The sequence below is a fragment of the Sylvia atricapilla genome, chromosome 19 (assembly GCF_009819655.1).
Source record: "Sylvia atricapilla isolate bSylAtr1 chromosome 19, bSylAtr1.pri, whole genome shotgun sequence".
Taxonomy (NCBI): Eukaryota; Metazoa; Chordata; class Aves; order Passeriformes; family Sylviidae; genus Sylvia; species Sylvia atricapilla.
The window spans coordinates 5,979,391-6,001,325 of NC_089158.1; the positions used below are offsets into that span (position 1 = coordinate 5,979,391).

The following is a 21,935-nucleotide window of genomic DNA, read 5'->3' on the forward strand; positions in this document are numbered from 1 at the left end:
CTTAATGCTTGGTATGGTCGCACCCATGGAAACAAAAAGTCCCCAGGAGGGGAGTCGTGTAGGAGTGGTGCTGCAGGGCCCTGACCCAAGGGGCACTGAGGTGTGGGGTTTAAGTCCTCCTGAGCACATTTCCTTTCCTTTTAGAAAGTAGATGAAGGTTTTGCTGACCCTATAAATGGAGGAAGGAGAGAAAGCAGAGGATCAGTTCTTTATTGCTTCTCCTGTGTTTTAAGGCACCTGGGAGAGATAAACCCAAGCAGACTGCACTGCACAAGTCAAGGTACCCAGATTTTCTGTTTGGAAATTAATTCCTCCCAGTTTCATGTGTGAAAATGAGGGGTTTTTTGAGATGGTTAAGTATGTGATGCTGAACACCAGCACCATGCTCTTACAGCTGTTTGGGTGGACACAGCACTTTGGGCTTCAAGTGCTGGTGCTACTAAAGGATATCTGTGTTGTACTGTGACTAAAAGAGCAAAGCATGACAATATTCCTAAGAGTTTATGTGTCCTGTGGTGATACAAACTATAGAGAAATGACTGGTGTGGTTAGAAATTCCAGCTAGGTTGTAAGATACAGGAGTATATTCTTGATAATTATCAAGTACTTGCTGATCACTGGAAGTGACTACTCTTCAAAGGGCCTTACTTTTCCATGTTTAGAGCATATACCTTTAAAAATATTAGTTTAGGTATTACATACCCTCTTTGAAAAAAATTCCCATGTAGGCGAGAATAAAACTTACAAAAAGGCTGTTACAGAGATCATCAACTCTCTATTAGATAGCTTGGAATATGCTCCACTAGCACCAGAGTTTAGTCTTCTCCAAATTACTGTAGAGGATTTGACTGTATCTTGCTGATCCATCCACATTTTAATTTCCTCTGCACGGATACATATTGCAGGATGCTGGAAATCCCCAAGCCCACTGGAGCTGCAAGACTGGATGTTTCATCCTGTAACACCAATAAAATGTTAATGCATACTAATAGCAACAGCAAAGGGGTTTATGGAGCGAGCTTGGAAGTATTTTATAATTGGTAGGGTATCTGTGTCACAGAGAATTTGGGGTTAGAGTCATCAAGTATTGCACTTTGTCAACACAGGAAAAGAAAAACCCTCAAATATACATCAAACCTACTAATTCTTATAATTAAAGGGGAAAGATGGGAGATGACTCCTTGGGGAGAGAGTCAAACATAAATTTCATAAACATGAGAGAGCTGCCACTGGTCAAGATGGATTTGGATCTGTGTGTTCAGTTGCCTGCTCTACCTGGAGACCCACTGTGACCTTACCTGAGGACACTGCCTCCCTTTCCCACCTGGAGACCACGGATAAAACCACCACCCTGCTGTACAAACCCAGTGAATCTGGGCATGGGCTGACATAAATACATCAGGAAGATGAAATCCAGGGAGCTGGCCATGAGTTGGCTTCCAGCAGCTCGTGTGTCCTCTCTGCTCAGCGTGGTGGTGTGGTCCTATTTACTGTAACCTGAGGTACCAATAACAAGGAAAATTTGAAACTGGGGTCAGATGGACCAGATTTCTTGCCTCTTGCAGAGTTTCCATCTGCCAGTCTTTGGTTGCACCCCTTACCCTGCCTCTTCCAAACGTGTCTGCGTGCTCTGGTCACTGCCTGTGGTGGTGAGGACCATGGGACAAAGAAAGGAGATCACACCCTATCTGGAACACGACGTGGGAATTGCTGGTCCACCCTGGCTGGCATTTGGCTCCCCTTCTCATCCCATCAGATTGAAGCATGAGGTCTCCATGGTCTGTGGGCAGTAAGGGAAGAGCCTGGATGACCACAGTGCTGTTTGTTACAATAGATGTGCTCCAAAACCTGAGTTTCCCGAGTTAACAGATCCCGAGCCCAGGAAAAAGCCAGAGGCACTGCCTGACCCTGCAGGCACCAGTGGGCTGAGCTGAAGGAGCTCTGGATGTGAGTGCTCCTGAAACAATCTGAGGCTGAGTTAATTCAGTGCTAACTCCAGGGGGAGAAACTGGAGGCTCAATCCTCCTCCTCATCTCTCGTGTGCCTGAGCCAAGGGCACAGCAGCACGGAGCCTGGGTTTCCACGTCCTGTTTCAGCTGTCCTTGCCTTCTGGTGCATATGGGAGTGGACGAGGCAGGATGCTCATGGTGCTGTGGGGAGATGGGGATGGAAGAGAGCAGACACAGAGCCTGGGTGTGGGGGTTATCCCCTGGCCCAGAGCATTCCCCTGGGTTCTGCTTCACCCCTGTGCGGGGTCATCCCACATCCCAACCCGCTGGAAGCTGTCTGCAGAGCTTTCCCTTGCCTCACACCAGCCCGGGGCTGGTGAGGGTGAAGCCTGTCCCTTTGCATGTATTTTGGGCTGCTGTTTCCTCTCCAGCACCAAAGCAAACAGAAGGGCGAGTTGCTGGAATGCTCTTCCCTGAGCTGCGCATCCGACCAGCCCCAGCTCTCACCTCTCTGCTGGGGGGAGTTCATCGGACGATCTCCGAATCCTGAGCGCTCTCTGCCAGGCAGGCAGCTCCGCTGCTGGCAGCCGTGAGAGGAGGAGAAAGAGGAGGAGGAGGAGGAGGAGGAGGAGTGGGCATGGGCAATGGTTGGTGTTTTGTTCATCCTCACCAGGGAGAAGAGGAGAAACAAAAGCAGGAGCAGCGCGGGGCACTTGGGCTGGCTGGGCGAGGAGGAGACAAAAATAATTGTGCAGAATTTCATCGGGGAGCTTGAAAAAAGGACGATTTTGTGAGCAAACAGTCACCTCCCAGCACAGAACTTCCCAGTGTCCAATTTCAAAATTCCATTCACATCAACATCCACTTTCATGTTGCAAAACCTGGGGAAAAAGGGAGGGAAAAAAATGCAGCTTCACACATTTCAGTGCAAAAGTCTCGTTTTGGTAAGGAAAAGAGGGAGAAAGCACTGCTTTGGGGGTTCTTTATTAGAAACCGAGCTCCCAGAATGGAAGTGTGGAAATAATCAGGGGTCTGAGGAAGGTGAGGTTTCCCCAAAGCTGCTCCTGTCTGTTGGGGCTGAGCCCAGTGGGGCCATGAAGTGGCTGCTGGAGCTTCCCACATGGGAAAGGTGGGAGCAGAGGCACGGTGCAGAGGCTGTGCTCTGGCACATAGGAGTCCTCATGAGTTTGGGACAACAGGTATGGGGGGAAAACACATGGATCCAGCCCAATGGGGGACCTGCCAGCCAGGCAAGAAGGGGCAGCTTCAGTCCCAGAAAAGAGGATTGCAGGGAGCAGAAATGGTCCACAGCAGCATCATGGAAGTGGAGGTTTCCCTGGGAAAACCCTTTCCTCTGGGCAGAAGCAGGGATGGGGTTAATGCTCTGTCTCATTCCCTGCAGGTGTGGGACAGGTGATCCTGCTCAGCTGGACCAGTCATGGGGCCAGGAGTGAGGATAAAGAGCAGGTTTTAGTGGGGGCTTCTCTGTCTGTGCTCCTTTATTTATAGCACATGGAGTCAGTGATTTCCCTGAGGAAAGGAGCCAGGGCAGCTCTGCCTGGGCTGTGTCTCTGGGCCTGGCTGTCTCCCTCTCTCCATGCCAACCTCCATGTGCTGTTTGGCATTGGCTGAGATCTTGGATGAAGCTCCTGCCAGCCTGGCATAGAAATCCCAGAGAGCCACTCTGCTGGAAATGTCTTTTGCCCTGAGGAGCAGCTGGAGAAGCCCTCAGCCTCCAAGGGTCTTGGTCAGCAGCGCTGCAAAGCCCCAGGGACCCTCTGCAGGGGACCAGACCATCACTGGCAGCACAGCCCCCTCATCCAGGAGCAGCACTGCCACCAGAGGAGAGCAGGTAATCCCACCACAGGCTTATGGATTTTGCTTAGCTGAGCTGTGCAAGTCTCAGTGTGGAGCAGTTCGCAGCTGGTTTTCCCCATTTCCCGGCTTGTGGGGGCAGCAGGTCCTTCTCTGCAGACCCCTCATTGTGTTTCTCTGATGGAAAGGTGGCTGAGGGGATCTGTGCACCCCAACTTTGCTTGCAGAGCTCTGCCCAGCTTGTGTCCCTGGGGCGCCAGTAAACCCTTAAATCATTTGGTATTAGTGTCTTCTGAGTGCTGAGGGAGGTTTTTTGCTTCTCCTGCTGTACAACCAAGCTCCTCGTGCGTCGATGGTGGTGGCAGAGTGTTGCTGAGATGGCTGCTCTCTGCTTAGCGGCTGCTGCTCCTGTGAAAAGTGCTTTTTACTCTAATTTTTCTATTGTGCTGTTTTTGCTGTTCAATGTGAGGGACAGCAGCTTCTGCCACACAACAGCCTCCTCCTAACTTTCCCACCGCGTGCTGGTAAATCCAGGGCAGGCTTAACTCAAGGAGCAACATTAATCATCAAATCTGTAAGCAGGATATAGAAAGGCCAAGTGTGAATAATTACTGCTCAGGTGCTAATCACCCAGGCCCAGACCAAACTCAACATATTAAACAGACTGCTGGTGGCAGTGGCCTCTCGACCACGTACTGGGTCCCCCATTGCTCTCCTACTGCTCTCTCTGCAGGGGACTCCTACAAACATCTGCTAGCACGTGTAGATCCCAAAATATTCTTCTGCTCATTTGTGTTTAAGCTGGGGAGATGAGATGGGAGAGATCTGATTGAAAATCCACAGATGGAAGGAAGGACAGATAGGTCCTGCACTGGGTTCTGCAGAGCACAGAGTTGCTCTCCTGAGGATGAGCTGCTGGGACTGGATATGGGCTTGTTCTTGGCACTTGTGGTTTAGGAGGATGTGGAGCTGCTCCAGCTGTGGGTCAGCGCCTGGGAAATTGGTGCTTGGCTCATGGTGTGAGGGTGGGTTTTCCTCGGGTAGGTGCCCAACCTCCCCCTGGCACTGCGGGTGAGCTGGACTGGCAACCTGGGAGAGGGGAGGCTCAGTTCTCCATCACTCCATCAAGGATGTGTCCATCCTTGTCCCTCCTGGTGCAGACAGACCTGTTGGATGTGCAGTGACATCCTCCTCCAGGCTGAGCTTCTTCAGTGGCATGAGAACGTGGCTGCACCACTGGTTTTGGTGCTGAGCTTGGTCTGTGAGTCCCTAGTGCCAGATCTGAGCCCCCCAAGCACCAGTGGGGTGTTGGGGGTGCAGGGCAGAGCCCTGTGACTGCTGGGTGCTGGGTTTGTGCTGACCCTCTGTTGTTGGTGGGCCCAGCCCAGCCCGGCAGCCACCTCTAAAATTGCCTCTGGGTCAGGGAAACCAAGCGAGATCTGGACCCTCCTGGGTTCCACAGGCAGCTGCCAGGTGCCTCCTGTCCTTCCTGCCCGCTGTGCCGAGGGAAAAGCGCGCTGGGCTCAGGCGCTGCTCCAGCCTCGGGTTGAATTTCTGCCTCTGTTACCGGAGGCAGCGTCTCTGTTCAGGGCAGGGTGACTCTTTCCCCAGAGCAAGGGGGTTCGGTGTGGTGACACTGAGGATACCACAATCTGCTTGTGGAGAGCATTTTGCACTGGGAAGGGAAAGCCACAGCTGTCTTGCAGCTGGCAGAGTGAGGGGTGTGTGCACAGAGCCGGCTCCCTCTGCCTTGGCAGGGTGCACGGCTCCCCTGGCTCCCCTCACTCCTCCACCTCCTGCAGTTCTGTGCCAGCCACACTCCGCCTGTCCCTTCCACAGGACCCCTCTGTGCCTTATTCCCGCTCCAGAGCTGCCGGACATGCCCGGTCACCCCCAGCCGGGAGAGCACTCGGGAGGGGAGAGAGGACATGGAACGATTTTTAGGGTCAAACTCTTTAGCACCAGCTAAAAGCCGGGCAGTGCTGGGGGCAGAGCTGGCGTGGGGACAGGCGCTGACATGGGCTGGGCTGGGGGGTGAAGAGGTGGCAGCAGAGCTCCCTCCGATTTTGGGTCCTCCACCCTGCTCCAGCCCATCTGTTCCGCACCTCTCACCAGAGCCAGGGAGCGCAGGGGTGGGCGGCGAGGTGTGGTTGGTGCCTGCTGACACGGTGAGGGGGCACAGCCCCGTTCCCCGCAGCGCTCGGGGGGTTCAGCCGACTTGTGAAGGGATCAAAACATTTTGTGCCTGGAAGACGAGGAGCGTGTGCGAGAGTGAGGATGGGCTTGTGTTGGGGGGTGCAACCTTCCCCTGTCACCTCCCTTCTAGCCTGAATGCTTCTGCCATCATGATTAATTTATCAGGTACTTATGAATATGCAGATGAGACTCTGGTTTCCAGGCTCTGCTTTCAGGAGAGGCTGTGATGGGCTTTCTGCTGCTGCCGCCGCCTTCGTAAGAAGAAAAATGTCATGTACCAGCGTTTAAAATAAATAAATAACTGCGCCACCGAGAGCGTGTGAGTCTTCGCGGCTCCGCGGAGCTGTGGGATCTCCTCGTTCCTCAGTGACGGATTTTTGAGTGTCCCTGTGGCATACGCACCCCGACTCCCCCTCCCCGTGTGCGTACCGGTGATGCGGAGGCGTCTTTGCCAATTCCAGCCTTTGAAACCTTGACTGAAGCCCCAGAAACTTCCACTGTCACAGAGGACGAGAGCTGGCTTTCCCCGGGAGAGGGGAGATTTGGAGGGATAGGTGCCCCTGGGGTGGTGGACTCCTGCAGGAGCGGGTGCTTCTCCTGTAGATGGCCACTTTATTATTGGGAACCCCGAGGTCTGGGAGATGGGGAGCGGTTTGGGAGGCTGATGAATGTGTGTGCGTGTGGCTGTTGGGCTAAAGGGAGCTCTGACCCTGTCTGGCTGGGCTGCCTGGTGCAGGGGCTGTAGGAAAAGGATCTGGGTTTAAGATTCAGCAGCCGGCTGCGCTGACCTGTGGGCGTCCGTAGAAGCACCTGGGGTTTAAAACTTCCCCCAAATACTGTGGGCAGCAGGCAGGGCTATGGGTGCAGGAGCATCCAATGCTTCTCCTAATGCCATTGCCGGGGCCCCTCTCCAGCCGCCTCCGGGCCGGGAATCCTGGACTCCCGGGGCAAAGGAGCGGGATGGGGCCGGGGGAGGCCCCGGGGGCAGGGAATGGGGCTTCTCCATGGCCCCATGGGTGAATATTCATTCAGCTCTGGTTTCGCAGAGCCAGTTCTGGTGCGCTCAGCAGTGCTCCCGCAGTGCCTCTGCGCCTGGGCAGGGGGTTACAGGGCTTACATTTTCAATTGTAATTTTTTTTTTTTTTTTGAGAGGAGGCTGTTTGGAGGATCAGCAGGGGAAGGGAGCCGCGCTCAGCCCTGCGGGACAGGACAGGGCTGTCCGGGGGCAGCAGCAGCGGCGCTTGGGGACACGGCGGCGGCCCCGGCCCCTTCCCCTGCCCCTCCCTCCGCTTCCCCCGGCCCCGCGCGGCGCTGCGGCTCCCGCCGTGGGCGCCAGGGGGCGCTGCGGGCGCGGGGCGCGGAGCGGGGGCGCAGCGGGATCCGGGGGCTCCGGGATCCGGGGGCTCCGGGATCCGGGGGCTCTGCGGGTTCAGGGGGGCTCCGGGGGTTCCGGGGGCTCCGCTGCTCTGCGACCCCTCCCGAAACCCCTCCACCGTGGTTTCGGTCTCTCAGCCCGAGGGAAGGGAAGGTTGCGCTCGCACCGTGATGCGCGGGGCTGGGAATGGGGGATTTTGTTCATGTGTTGGTAAGGGGGGACCCTGGTACGCTGCGGGTGCGGGGGCAGAGGGCCAGCTCTATCTGCGGGATTTGCTCTGCTTGTTAGAAACTGTGCGTTATGCACAGGGTTAAAAGAAATAATAATTCTCCCTTCTTGAGGTGGCCGGGGGGGGTGTTGGAGGGGCGCGGAGCGGCCCCGACTCGTTCCTGTGGGGTAAAGGAGGGGAGGAAAAAAAAAAAATACATGCACAAAAAGGGGGAGAAAAAAAAGGAAAACCCGCCCGCACCACCCAGCGGCCCCGAGCGGGGATAACAAACTCCAACTTAAAAAAAACTTCCCGAGCGCGTCGGGGGGCGCGGAGGCGGCGGCGCTGCCCAGGTGCGGGTCGGGGCAGGGCCGGGGGGTCCCGGCTGCTCCCCGGGGAGCGGGGAGGGGACCCGAGCTCCGGCCCCTTCCCCACCTGGGACTCGCTTTGCGCGGCACAGCCGGACCCAAGGGGGGGCTTTTGTTGCATCCTGGCAGCCGGAGGGGCTGCGCGTGTGTGTGTGCGGGGAGAGGGGGAATCTGAATGCTGGTGGGGAGGAGACAAAGGGGTTTTTCCGAGGCCGGGGGGCACAGGGGGTGGGTTGGAGTTTCGGCAAAGGCTCCCCGGTGCACAGGAGAGGCAGTGGCTAGGGAGAGGGGCTTCAGCGGGCTGCGGGGTGAAGGAAAGCAAGGGTACAGCAACTTTATAATCGACTTTTTATTAAGATTATAAATTTAAACAAATCTGAACAGTTTTACCCGGTGATATACAATTCCATATGCACAAAAATACAGGCTTACAAACAAAGAAAAAGGAGCAGGGAAAAAAAAAAAAAAGAAGACCCCAACAGACCGTTTGGCAAAGCATCCTCAGTTACACACAGTGCTGATACCGTGAAGTTGGGAGTGGGCAAAAGAAAGAGGAGGAGATGACGACCAGAAAACCCACCTTTTTACAACAAAAGGTTTTTCTTTAAAAAATAATGTTAAAAAAAAAAATCAAGAGACTCTACAGGAGACAATCTCTTCACAAGACTAAACAATGCTGGTTTTATGATTGGGAAGGCTGAAACCGGAACAGTTAAACTTAAGAAGAAAGAAAAAAAAATAGAGGGGGAGAAAAAAAAAAAAAAAAAAGGGTCAGACCCGACACACACATTGGAGACGTGAGTCGTGTTCCACGGTTACCTGCGGCATCGCAAGCACACACCGAGGCGGAGGCTCCGGGCTGCCGGGGGTGACTCGCCCCTTCCCCGGCACGGCGGGGAGCAGCCCGGAGGGAGCCCCTGGCCCCAGTTTTTCCCTTTCCCACCCTCCCCACATTCATCTCTCAGAACCCTCCAGCACTCCCCTGGCACAAGCGGTGGGAAGAAGTCACATCTCACACGTTTCTTCTGGGAGGAAAGTTGAAATGTTTTCATTTCTGCCTTTTTTTTTTTCTTTTCTTTCTTTTTTTTTGTTCCTTTAAATATATAAAGAAACGCACAAAAGCCACGGGGCAGCAGCGGCTTTTCCCCTGTCCGCAGCCTGAAACACAGCGAGCCGCGGGCGGCCCGGGGCGGGGAGCGGGGTCGGGGGCGCTCCCGCCGCGGGGTCCCGGGGCCGGTGCCGGTTCTCACGTGGCGCTACCGGCCGCCAGCACCGGCTCCAGGAAGCCCGCCGCGAAAAAGAACCCGAGCGGACACAAAGAGGATTATTTAAATAGGTGCTTCGTTGTTGTTTTTTTGTTGTTGTTTGTTTTGTTTCCGTTTGTTTGTTTTTGTTTTTTTTTTTTTTTTTTTTTCTCTCTCTCTCATCTCTGCAAAAATAAAGTCCCAAGATCTTAGATTTTTTTTTCTTTATTGTACAATTTATAAAACACTAGCGCGGCTCTGCCCTCCCGCCTCCCCTGCGCACCCCTCGGCACCCCCCTCCCCTCGCCCCAACCCCCCTCCCTGCCTTTGTTTCAGGGTCCCCCCTCCGGAGCCGCCGTCCCTCGGATCGCACCCCTGTTTTGTCAACACCCCCCCCGCACCCCGTCTGCTCCCCCACTTCTCTCTAAAACGCGACGATGGCCCGAGTCCAGGCTCCCAGGCTCGCCAGCGCCTGCTTGCTGCACAGCTGCCCGTTGAGGGGCTGCTCCGAGTCCGCCTGCTGCCGGCTCACCAGCCCCGTGAAACCGGAGCCGAAGATGGAGATCAAGTTGGAGATGTTGGAAGAGTCCTGGGGGTGCTCGGCGCTGTACTCCTCGAAGCGGGCGCGTTTGGTGCACGGGGCGAAGGGGGGGCCGCCCGCCACCCCGCCTCCCCCCGGCTCCCCTTCCTCCACCCCCTCCTCTTCCTCCTCCTGCCCCGGGTAATACTTGCGCTTGGTGCCGGGCGCGGGCGGCGGGGAGGCGAGCCCCGGTGCCGGCTGGCAGCAGCAGGGGCACTGCGAGCAGCAGTCCTGGTGCAAGTACCCGTTCTCCACCGTGGTCACGACGTGAGTGTCCAAATCCAGCACCGTGGTGCGGCTGCTACAGTGCGGGGCCCCGCCGCTCCCGAAGTCACAGCCGGCGGCGTAGAGCAGCCCCGGGGCCGCGCTGCCGCCGCCACCGGGACCGGCGCTGCCGGCGGCCCGGTAGAAGCCCGGGGACGAGTCTCTGCAGGGCGCTCGCTGCAGCTCCGGGGGCACCGCGCACACCGGCACCTCCAGCAGCTCCGCGCCGCCCCGCGCAGCCCCGCAGCTCCGAGCCTCGCGGTCCTGCGTGTCGGCGGGCAGCGGGAGCGCCGCCAGCTCCGGCGGGGCGGCGGCGGCGGGCGGCGGGCAGGCGGGCATGGCGAGGAGCGGGGCGCCGTCGGGGTAGTGCTGCTGGCGGCGGTAGAGCTCGGCGTAGCGCTCGCTCAGGTAGAGCTGCCGGGCGTTGCGGAGCACATAGGAGACGAGCAGGTTCTTGTGGAGCTTGATGCCGCCTCGCTGCGTGCGGGAGCTGTGGATCTTCCGCAGGGAAATACTGATCAAACTCTGCGCATCGAGGGTGCACTCCATCCTCCTCCGGCCCCTCAGCATCGGCTCTCGCCGCCCGCGCAGCCAGGCGCCCCGGCCCGCATCCACACGGCAGCCGGGCGGGTGCGGAGGGTCGCAAGGAAGGAGGATAAAGAGGCGGGGGGGAGGGAATAAAGGGGAGGGGGGGAAGGGGAAAAGGGGGGACAGAGCCTGAGGTCGCTGGAGAAGGGGGGCAAATAGAGAGGGGTGTCTTCAGGGGGCGGCCAGCGGCGGGAGCAGCGCGGGCATCGCCGGGGGCTCCCGCTGCTGCCGCCGCCGCCGCCGCGCTCCGAGCACGGACGGCGCGGGCGGGCAGCGCCACCAGCGCCGCGCGCGCCCCCGCCCCGCCCTCCCGCGCGGCGCCGCCCCCCGCCCGCCCCTCCGCGCGCTCCCGCCCGCCCCGCCCACCCGCGCGCGGCCCCCCGCACCCGCCCGTACCTGTCGCGCAGAGACACTGAACGCCCGCCCGCCCGGCCCCCGCTTTTTATACCGCTGCGCCGGCCCGCGGGCCCCGCCCCCCAGGGCCGGCGCTACCAATGGAAAGGCGGCAGGCGGCTTGACGGGCGGGCAGCGCTGCCAATAGGAGTGAGGCGGGCGCCTCGCGCCGTTCAAATGGTGTCAGGCGCGGCGCGGCCCGTGAGGGCGGCCGGGGCTCGGCCGGGCCGGGTGAGGGACACTGGGGGCACCGCAGGGCCCGCCCGAGCAGCGGCGGAGCCGGGCCGAGGCCTCCCCGCGCCGCTCCCCTCGCACAGGTGAGCGGGGGGCGGTGCCCGCCCCGGTGGGCGGTCCCGAGCAGCCGCGGGGGCGGGGGCGCGGCACGCCCCGCCCCATCCCGCCCGGTGACACCCCTGAGGCACCGGGTATCCTCCTCAGGACCATCGGTGGGACCGGCACCCTCTGTGAATGCTATGCCCCGGGGTGCGGTGGGATACCCCGCTCCGCTTTGGGCTGTCCTAACCCCGGGAGTTCCCGGTTCAGGTGCTGGCCGCACCCCGGTACCGCGGGGTCCCCCCGCCCCGACAGCCCCCGGCGGGGTCACAGCTTGTGCTGCCCGCAGAGCTCCCGCCCTCACCCGTGTTTGGAGGGGAGTCAGGGCTTTCCCCCGACGTGGGGGCAGGACCGTGCCATCAGTCACTCCTCACAAAGTGCCCCAATCACACCTGGTTTGCCCCCCAAAGTGAGAGCAGGACCGCGCGCGGGTTAATTATGGGCTAATTAAGGCCTTCCGTCCCGCCTCGGGGCACACGGCACTGTTGGCTCTGCAGGGCAGCGCGGCCCCTGCGCTTCCTCACAGAAGGGTGTGAGGGGAGGGATGTGGGCTGCTCCCTGGGGGGTTAGGGACGCAGGGGCTCAGGGGTGGCTTTAGGGCATGCAGAGAGTCACGGGTGTCCTCACGTTTGTTGCTTAAAAGCCCCAGTCACCGAGAGAGCCAACCGCCGCGCCCGGGGAGCACTAGCACCCACCGAAGCTGGTGGCACCGTAGAAGAGTAGTCCTTGTCCACCAGGTAAGAGCTGAGGGGCCCAGGGCAGGAGGCTGCAGTGTCTGGGTGGGAGAAAGGGCTGTGAGATGGATAGCCAGGAAGGGACTGCAGTGCCAGGGCAACGGGAGCTGCTTCTGAAACGGCGTCTTTTGTAGAAAGCAGAAGGTGGGGGAGAGAGGAGGGGGTTTCTCCATTGACTGCAGACGTCCTCCAGGCTGGGTGCCTGCCTTGGGGTCACCCTGGCATACATACCTTAGCAGTAGCTATGGGCAGCCTCATGTCTGCGTGTGCTGGGGAGCCCATGGCAAAGTAAACCTCTGAAGCCCTGGCTCCTGCTGTGCAGCCCAAACTCTAAACCACAGGGGCACTGGTGCAGGGTGATCACTGGGGTCATCAGCTCACTGTGCAAAACCTGGGTTCCGTGGGGGCTTTGAGGGGGATGCTTGGAGGGCTTTCCTTGTTTCCTGGCCCTGGTTGTATTCTGCTGGCTTAGCTTGACCACGTCCTCCACTCGAGGGATTGGGAGCAGACCCAGCATCACAGAGGACTTTGTTCCTATGGAAGGGTGGTTGGGGCAGCAGCTGGACCAGGGCAGTTCATTGCTCCCTGAGGGGTACCTGGCTAAGTCCTGCGTGCTCATGGAGCAACCTTTTCCAAAATCTGCCTTCAGCCACACAAACTGGGTGAATGATACTCTGTGCATTCCCATGCTCTTGTTCATAATGTAAAAAGTGATCACAACCCTGTCCAAAGGTGTGGCTGTAGCTCAAGGCAGAGGGTATGGGCAGCGTTGGAGATGGGGCGTATGCTGTGTCCGTCCTCTCCTCCACCACGCTCTCTCCCTTGCAATTCTCCCTGGCTGCAAGTTGGCTTTTCCAGGGCTGTGGCTGCACAGCAGCTGGAGGTCTAGGAGGTGATGACTGGAGCTCGTCTGTGCAGATACTACTGGGTGCAGTAGGATTAGGTCTGGACACATTACATAGGTCAGTGCTGAGCTTTGGGTGCTTTGGTGGCTTGAGCAAGGTCTTGCTGCTGCTCAGCGAGATCAAAAGCTCTGCCCTCATGGGTTTTTGGGGTTGGTACTTGTGGACTGAGCCCCAGCTGCAGGTCTGCAGCATGTTCCTCATCCTCATGGGCACTGGGGAACCAGGGCAGCAAGCGCTGCTGCTGCCAACCTGGGCCATATCCTCCACCCAGCCAGCACAGGCAGTGATTTCTTTTCCTGCTCAGCTGGCATTTGTTACTCTCTGGCCCATCTCCAGCTGTAAAACTCCAGCCTAGGTGGTCCAGACTAAGGGCTTGGATTGCCCACTGGCTCACTGTGATGGGGTGGCCTGGGCAGCCCAGATGGGGCCAGGCACAAAGCATTGCCCTGGCAGACACTGTCTGCCTCGAGCTCCTGCTCACCTTCCCACCTACGACATGAGTGTGGCCTCAGGACGCTGCCCAGTGCTGGCCCTCTGCTTTTTAATCATCGAGTGGCCCGGCTGGCCTTGAGTTGTGGATTTCAGTGAAGGGTCAGGTTTTGCAGAGCTCTGCTTGCAGCTGTGCCGGGTTTATAGGGGTGCAGAGGGTGGCACATCCTCGGGGCCGGGTCGGGCACCGCGGGGCAGCCCTGGATGCAGGAGCTGCTGCTGTCTCTGGCTGTCAGAGAAGTGCCCTCTGCTGTAACTGCCTGAGAAGCTTCGTGGCACCAGGAAAACCCGAGAGCACAGCAGGAGCCTCTAGGAGATGAAGACGGAATTAAAACTTTAATCTTATTTAGACTCTGGGTAATTAATATAAAGGCTATAAAATGTGGGCCTGATCCTGGCGCTGACTGCTGGGCACCGTGCTGTGGCCGGCAGGGCTGCAGCAGCTGCAGTCTAGCTCTCCTCCCCGGCTGGCTCTCCTGGCAGGTGCCAATGTTTTGTTTGCAGACACGGTGGCTTTAATCCTGGAGCTGGGACGGGCTGTGCACTGTGAGAGCCACGCTGCTTCAGTTTGGCTTGTGGACTCCAAAATCTCCCAGAGACAGGAATCTGGCTGATACCTGTCTTGGCACACGATTGCAAGCTCTGCTTTTCTGAAGAGGATAACGAGTCCTGTCCATTTTCTGGTTCTGCAGCAGCAAGGTGGGGCAGAATGGGTTTGGTGCTTTGCCTTTCTCAGGGAAACCTGTGTGTCCTGTCCAGCATCCCTATTCCCTGGTGTTGGGGTTTGGATGCTCTTTCCATGGGCAAGGCCCCTGAGGACCCTACTGCTGTAGTGGACAGTTCATGTAAAACCATGTAGGTTAAATGTAATTCCAGCTTTTACCTGGCCTTTATACGGTGAGGACCATTATTTCCCCAAAAGAGAAGAGGATGGGCACAGGATTTGCTCTCTGGAGCACTGAGCTACACATTTTCTGGTGCAGATGATGCTGGTCCTGGACACTGCCTGTGATGTGGGCACTGTGGGGCTGTTCCTGGGCTGGGGATGGTGCAGCTGTACCACATCTGGTCCAGCCCTGCTGATGTCCTTGTGCCAGGGCTGGTTTCACAGCCGTCGATCCTGCAGCAGGATCCAGCAGCAAAACCTGGCGGTCCGCTGCTCTCAGCTGCAGAGTAAACAAGCTGGCAAGAGAAACCATTTTGCTTCAGCTAGTAGGAGAAACCCTTTTTAGGTAGCACTTCCAACTGGCAATGCTCTCCTTCATTAACCCCCTCCTTCCCTTTCCAATGAAACGTGAATTTGCAGCAATTGGAGATCAGGCGCTTGCCAGTGCAGCTTTGCCACCCAGAGCAACGAACACAGACGTGAATTTACTGCTTGATCTCATAATTTCAGTGCAATTAGACTGGCTGCTATAAAGCAATTTCCCCTTGAGCCTAGGAGTCCTGGGCCTGGGCACTGCCCAGCTTTTCTCAGACAAGGAAATGGAAGCCTTTGGGTATTGGCTGAAACACGAGGTTTTTTGGGTGCACCTGGAACTTGACTCCCTGGAGATGCATCTGTGAGCTGGAGCTGCGGGTGCCTGGCATGTCTGAAAAGGAGCCTGCTTTTCAGGCTTACTTATTAAAAGTCAGGCACCCAAAGCTAGTGGGAAAACAAGCCAGAACAAGGTTTTCAGGCTGAGTTCTTGGAGCAGGGCTGGCCTCTGCCACCTTCTCCTCTTCTGGGCAAGCTTAATGTTGCCTGGCTCCCCAGGCTGCTCCCCATCTTGGGAGGACTTGTAGGGCAGACCCACAGGTTCTGCTGCAGCGTGTGGGGAATGGGGCGTGTCGGCTCCCAAAGCCAGCAGCCCTTGGAGAGGCGTATCCATCTGTATTGATCAAGAGGGCTGTGAGTAGGGCTGTCACCTCACTGTTGTAGCTGTTAGCTCTTTCTCACAGCTTTGGTATCGCAGTCAAATACTTTGTATAAAATCCTGGAGAAAAAGGGATCGAAACCATACTGAAAAAGCGTCCATTTAATTATCTTTTCTCCATGCTTTTAGGTGGGGAGCTGTATAATGCCTCCCAAGCACCACCGTGGCACTGAACATGAATGACATGCTCAGTATTTTGATTTGGTCTGCTCATTCCTAAATTCACCATCTCATTTCCTGTGTTCCTGGGAACCTCTGTGCAGGGTAGGAGTGCTTCTGTAAGCTTCCCTGCCATTGCTTCATGGCCTCTCGCTGCTGTGTGGCCAAGCACCTGTTCCCCACATGGTGCTTACAAACTCTCCTGGTGCCTTCTATGCTCCTACTGGAGTGTTGGGAGGTCCTTTGGATGGGAATTCTATGATTCTTCTTTTAACTTACCCTGGAAGGGTTGGATTTAGGAGGTTATTGCTACCAGGATCCTACTGTTGATCCTCTCCTGAGTGGCCTCTGCTTATCCTGCTGCAAGAGGGAAAATGCAGGCTGTGTTGGCCAGCTGGTGATGTGACCCAAAGGAGAAGGGAGTTTCTGTCTCTGCTGATGTACTTTAGCCCATTGATGGCTTGCTGTGCCCACAGGTCAATCTGCAGTAGCAGATCTGTTCCTTGCTAGAGCTGAGGAGGGGAATGAGGTGCTGATGGTGTAAGCAGAGCTGTGGGTGTTTGTGGAGAGGCTGCAGCATCTGGGTTGGCCTTGGTGTGAGCTGTGTGGCTCAGCTCATGCCCAGAGCTGCTTGTGTGATGCTCTCCAGGGGCAGCATTGTAAAGCTTCTGGCACAGGTACTTCCCCATGTCTCTAACAAATCTGTCCAGCTGTGCTGGTTCCTGTTGGTGTCTTGTCTCCTTGTTTCTGGCATTTGGAGGCCATTGATTTCCTGCAAAACCATTACAGGATGCTAAAGCTGCAAGATAATGCTGTGTGGCAAGCTTAGGAGCTGCCCTTTTGGGAAAAGGGGATACAGTTGGGGTCTATTCCTTTTGGTGAGCATTTCATGCTTGGAGACTGAGTGCTCCCCTGGGCCCTGCTAGCCAAGGAGCTCATTAAACCTCACTGGACAGCCACGGTGCTCATCCTTCTCCTGTGGTCATCTGCGATCCTGGGAGTTACTCTGACGTTGTGGGAGAGAAAGCAAGTCTGTGTCAAGGGACTGCCTTAGCAGCTGGTGGCTCTCTGGAGCTGCTGTGGGGTGTTGCTGCTGCCATCCTAAAGCAGCACTTCCGATAGCCATGAGGTGCCCTGGGCAACCAGTGCTCTTTGCTGGGCTGTAGTATCTGATAGAGACCTTCTTTTAATTGCTAGGTCAGATATCCTGCAGTCTTTATTGCGGTGTAGCCAAGAGTTGATCCCTGGACTTGGTCTGACCCTGAGTTACAGCTGTAAATGAGGCTGTGCTGGAGCACAGTCTTTACCCAAACTGGGAAGTCTGTCTCCAGCACCAGCATGAATGAGGGATCTTACCTGCAAATCCTGTTCCCGTCTGTCCTGGGTGGAGCAGGACAGGACTTGTGCTCCCTGCTGGCGATGGGAGCAGCAGGCTTGGAGGAGGCTGGGCATCACCTGCTACAGGGTTCTGGGAGGGGTGGAGACCAGGCACTTGTGATCTAGGGTTAATCCTGCCTCTGTTTCTCCTCCCATCTCCCCTATCCCGTGGTTTCTAGATACTCATCAGAGCAGGGCAGGGCCTGTCTTACCACACAGGCAGTGTCTGGTGCAGCGGACCCTTGGGTGACTCCTGTGATGGGCACTGCACGTCTCCAGTGACACGACCTGCCCAGGGCTCGGGGTGCAGGTGACACTTGACATTGAGGGCAACCAAACCAAATCCTCTGTTCCTGCCAAATCTGTAGGGAGGGCAGTTGGGGTAAAAACTGTAGTCAAGTTGGAGCTGAGGCTCTCCTGGGGAATGAACGCTGGGGTACTGAATGGGGGTTTGGCCCCGGGCGGGGTGGGGTCCCAATGGGAATCCCCTTCCCCGCCGAAAGTGACTCCAGGAGTGCTGGCAGCCGGCGCGGGGCTCCGAAAGGGTTAATGGCAGCTCGTCTGTCATGGAACATCCAGCCTTTCCCGAGCACAGCCCCTCCGGCCGGGAGCAGCGTGGCCTTACAGTGCCCCGCGGACGGACGGACAGACGGCGGCAGAACTACAATCCCCGGCAGGGAGCAAACCCCCGGGGTGTGCCGGGACTGGTAGTCCGGGGCCTGGCGTGGGGGTCCCCGCTGCCACTCGTGGCTGGGGCGGGGGGACCCGGAGGGAATGTGCCGGCTCGGGGAGGAGCCAGCGTGTTCACCCACTTTGTTGTTATATACCTTAAAGGAGCAGTGGCTGTGCCCGAGCGAGCTCCCTAGCGGAGCCGCGCAACCCGGGCTGTGGGCTTTTTAAAGATAAAAATCACTCGCGTGGCCTCCCTTATTAACGACATCTCCCGCTCTCAGTAACTCCTTCGGCGCCTGGGCATCGGCAGCCGGCGCGGTGCCGGGCCCGCCCGCCGCGGGGCTGCTGCGCTGCGCTGGACCGCTCTGGTCCTGCATCCCCACCAGAGCATCCTCCTCACGGCGCGCTCTGTCTGGGAGCCCGGAGCTGCCGGGGTGTGAGTGCCGAACCCCCCAGCGCTCTTTATGCCACGGAAAAATCTATTTCCTTGCAGGGGAGATATCCCCGCTCATGGCCGCCGCAGATAAAGAGCTCTGGAGAGAAGCGTGGAGTTAGCGACGACGTGGGCAGCGCGGCAGATTTCTCGTGCCACTGTGGCACAGCCGTGACCTGGAGATTTCTTCCTCCCTCCGGCATAATTCAGTCTAGCACCCGGTGCCTCCAGCTAAACACCCTGGCCCGGCCCTGGCATGTGCCCAGCAGACACCCACATCAAAGCCACCGCGGCTTGCCTGGCCCCTCGCCAGCAGCTACCTCTAGACAGCTTGTGCAAACCTGGAGGGAGATGACTGCGGAGCATCCAGCCCTCGGCAGCTCCCGCCTGCTGTGGGGCAGCCGGGGCTGGCTTGGGTGTGTGGTGGGAGCCACAGCTGGGTGGGAGACCCTTTACTGGGATCGTGGTGGGGGTGCCTGTGAGACATCTGTCCCAGTGAGGCTGGGCAGCTGCAGCCTGGCACTGGCTGCTTTCAACTGCTTTGTCCCTGCTTCCCTGTGCTGGTGGTCATTACCTCAGTGCCCCTCTGAGCCTCGGCAGAGGGGGATGAAATCTCTCTGGCAGGTGAATGTGCTGGAGAGAGGCTGGTGGAGTGCAGCACAAGAACCTTGCTGACTGGAAAAGCAGGAATAACCACCCAGACGCAACTGGTGTGTGTGTGGGGGGGCTGTGGTGCTGCAGGGAGCTGGCAGCTGAGCTGGGTGATGCTCTGGGGCAGGTGGCCCAGGCCTGCCTTTGCTTCCCGGGGTCACACACTGCAGTTCACACGTGGGTTGTCACCAGCATGAAGGTAAGGGGAGGGCTTGGGTGGCAGAGATGAACACAGCATTCTTGGCTGAGCCTTTTGCTCCTGGGCTTTTGGGTGCAGCTCAGCCTCCTCACAGCCTGGATGTTTGCCTGCTGAGGGGCTCTACTTGATCCTTTTTCCCTCATGACTGTGGGTGTTGGAAAGAGCATTGGGAACATATGCTCCTGCCTGGAACTGGGCTCTAACTGGTCCGTGCTATGAGTTCAGAATAGTGTCCAAAATGCACCAGCCTGGTACCTGGTCCAGCATCGCTGGCAGTGGGCAGAGGTGCTGGTCTTGTTTGATTTTGGAGTTGTCTGGGTGAAATTCATACCCAGAGCAGAGGAAATGTTCCCTGGGGGCAGAAAGCTCCTGGCGCATGAGTGACATGGTGGGAGCAGAAGGGCTGAAGCCCATCAGAGCTGGTATCTGGAGAGCCTTGCTGTGCCTGGCCCTGGCTGCCCTGTGTGCAGAGACTCGTGTGGTTGGGTGCTGGAGCACAACCCATGCAGCTGCGACCTCTTGGACACACTGAGGGCAGCAGAAAGACCCTTCTGGGCTGCAGCAGAGTTGATATCACATTCTTTTTTGGTGCAAAAGGAAACAGTGGAGTGGGAGAGGCAGCCTGTGGTGAGCTGCTGGCTGCTGCACCCCTCAAGGAACCTGGACTGCAGGAAGCCCGTGATGCTGCTGTGCTGTGGGTGCAGCCAGCCTGCTGCCTCGGGGATGCTGAGACAAGGAACTGTAAAGGGTCCTGCCCCTGCTGTTGCCAGTTCACAGCAGTCTATAGATGCACCAGTGCAGCCTTTATAGTGAACTGTGAACAATGAGGATCCTATGGGATGCAGGGAAGATCACAGGGGCTCAGTCTAACACCTTGTGCTGTGCCTGGCTGCTGTCCAGAGTCTGTTCAGAGGCTAGGTGAGGGGCGAGATGGTGGGTGCTGTATACTGGGCTGAACTTTGGTCCGGTCACTCACTCTGTGTGCTCCTTGCGCTCCCTGTCCTCTTTGGTGCTGCAATGCTGGCAAGTTGCTGCCTTGCAAACAGCTCCTGTACATGTGTGTGCTGTGCCTGGCCCAGCAGGGACCTGCCTACAGGGCTGTGTGAGCCCTGGATACAGCATTTGGGGGGAAATTATGGGCTCCACAGAGACCTGGTGAACCTCTCTGGTGGAGAAGGGCACACAAAAGCTCTCCTACAGGCCTGTTTTAGCTCTGTTGCTTATTCCTTTTTGCTTTTCATCCCTTTCCTGCCATTTGGGAGCCTCATACCAGCAGCCTTACAGCTGCATAACACATTGTGATGGTTGTGTTTGCAGCAGGTGCCTCTAAAGAGCCCTGCACTGAGGCTGCTGAGGTGTGCACCCCTCCACACCCCTCGAGCTGATTGCTTCTGACACAGTCCTGCTCAGACTAAGACTGAACCCAGACCCTTCCTGTCTGATGTTGGTGCAGAAGCCCCAAAGGATGAAATGCAGCTGCTGGAGGAGGCAGCAGGAACTGTGAGTTGAGGGTCTTGGAGGTGAAGCTGTTTGCAAACAGGTCCTGGGTGCAGTGGCAGTTTTTCCATTGTGTGACTTTCCCATATGCACAGGCATCCCCAAGGCTGAAGGGAACTTTGACTCTGCCAAAGGTAGAAATGAAACGTGGATAACATCGCTAGGCTAGCGTTGCTAGAGGAATTAAGAACCAAGCAACTGCATCCATAGGAACCTCAGTTCTTCCCTTATCCCCTTGCACATCGAAGTTAATTGCATTTCCAACTGACACATCAAGCTGTCCTGCCACAGTCGTCTGTGGCAAAATCAGCGCATCGTGGTTGCTCTGGGATATAAACCTCACCTCTGGTGTCTCGCTCTCTTGGGGGATAATGTCTTTCCCAGGGCTGTTTGTGGTATGGTCAGGTCTTAGGAGCTCAGGACTCAAGCTGAGTTGTCTTGTCAGGTCTTTACGGGTATCTCTTGAAGGTGAGACTTGTCAGGCTTAAGCAATGGATGAAATTTTTTTAATGGGTGTTCAGCAGCCACTGTGGAGATGCTTAAGGGCATAAATTTTTTAAGAGCATAATGGATGTTAAGCTCTCAAAAATAAATCCTAAGTCTCTCTAGCCTGTGTTTCCCAAGGTATTGGTGGCCAGCTTAAAATGAGAGAGCAAGCAAAATGAAATAAAAGGCTTTTAGATGGTACAGATCACCACTGTGGAGCTTCTGCTTTCTTTGTGTGCCTGAGTTAGCATTTTGGGATGCTGAGGATCAGGTCAGGGAGGTCTTAATTCCTGGCCAGTGCTTTGGGGTTTCAGACTGGGAAGCAGAGCTAAAGGGTTTTCCCCCCAGCAGGAAGATTGGTAGTGCAGAGTAGGCAATGCTGGGTGCTAAACTCTCTGGCCCCGAAGACTTAGTGATGCCAACCAGAAAGTCTGGTCCAAAACTGCATGGAAGTCCTTTTAACGAAGCAGAGCCAACAAAGTCTGGGTGTGGGAGATGGGCTGGTGCCTTCCTCCTTCAAGCAAGAGGCAGGAAGATCTGGACAGAGCAGCTCTGTGCAAACAGTTCCAGGGAGATGACAATGAAGCTGTGAGATGCCAGGGCTTCCCTTCCACCTTGCCCAGATGAGTTTTTCCCATGGAAGTGACAGCCCTGTGCAGGCTTGTTCCTTGTTGCACCAGGAGCAGGACAGCAGGAAGGAGATCCTCCCTGCTGGCTGGTGCAGTGCCCCAGAACTGGGAAATGGAGAGGAACTGGCTTCATCCTTCCCCAGCCACTGTTACCCCCAGGCTGGGAATCAGAGCCACTTGTTCTCTCTCTCCAGCCTCAGCGATGGGAAGGAGGTGGAAGAATGCTGTGCTGGTATGGGCAGCACTGCTGAGGATGTCAGGAAGCGACAGCCCAAAACTTGTTTGATGTTGTTTTCTTCTCCCACCACTGGAGAAGGGAGGACTGCAGCTCCAGGAGCATGGAGCTCATGCTTGTCTCCTCCTGCCCAGAGGAGCTGGCTCAGAAAAAGTGGGAGCAGCCCTGATTCCATGCACAACCCTGGGAGGTGGCATGAATGCAAATGCTGGCATCCTGCAGTGCTGCACCTTTGTGTTG

The 21,935-nt window shown here is 57.0% G+C and overlaps 1 protein-coding gene across 1 annotated transcript; it reads right to left on the reverse strand.

Moving 5' to 3' along the window:
• Positions 1 to 9,330: 9,330 nt before the first annotated feature.
• IER5L (immediate early response 5 like) lies at positions 9,331 to 10,849 on the reverse strand. The gene has a single exon (XM_066332724.1). The coding sequence runs from the start codon at positions 10,567 to 10,569 to the stop codon at positions 9,580 to 9,582; it is 990 nt and encodes a 329-aa protein (XP_066188821.1). The 5' UTR covers positions 10,570 to 10,849; the 3' UTR covers positions 9,331 to 9,579.
• Positions 10,850 to 21,935: the final 11,086 nt, after the last annotated feature.

What these genes read in the sequence shown, in the direction of transcription:
- IER5L (XM_066332724.1), bottom strand. Translation starts at nt 10,569, where the DNA reads ATGCTGAGGGGCCGGAGGAGGATGGAGTGCACCCTCGATGCGCAGAGT.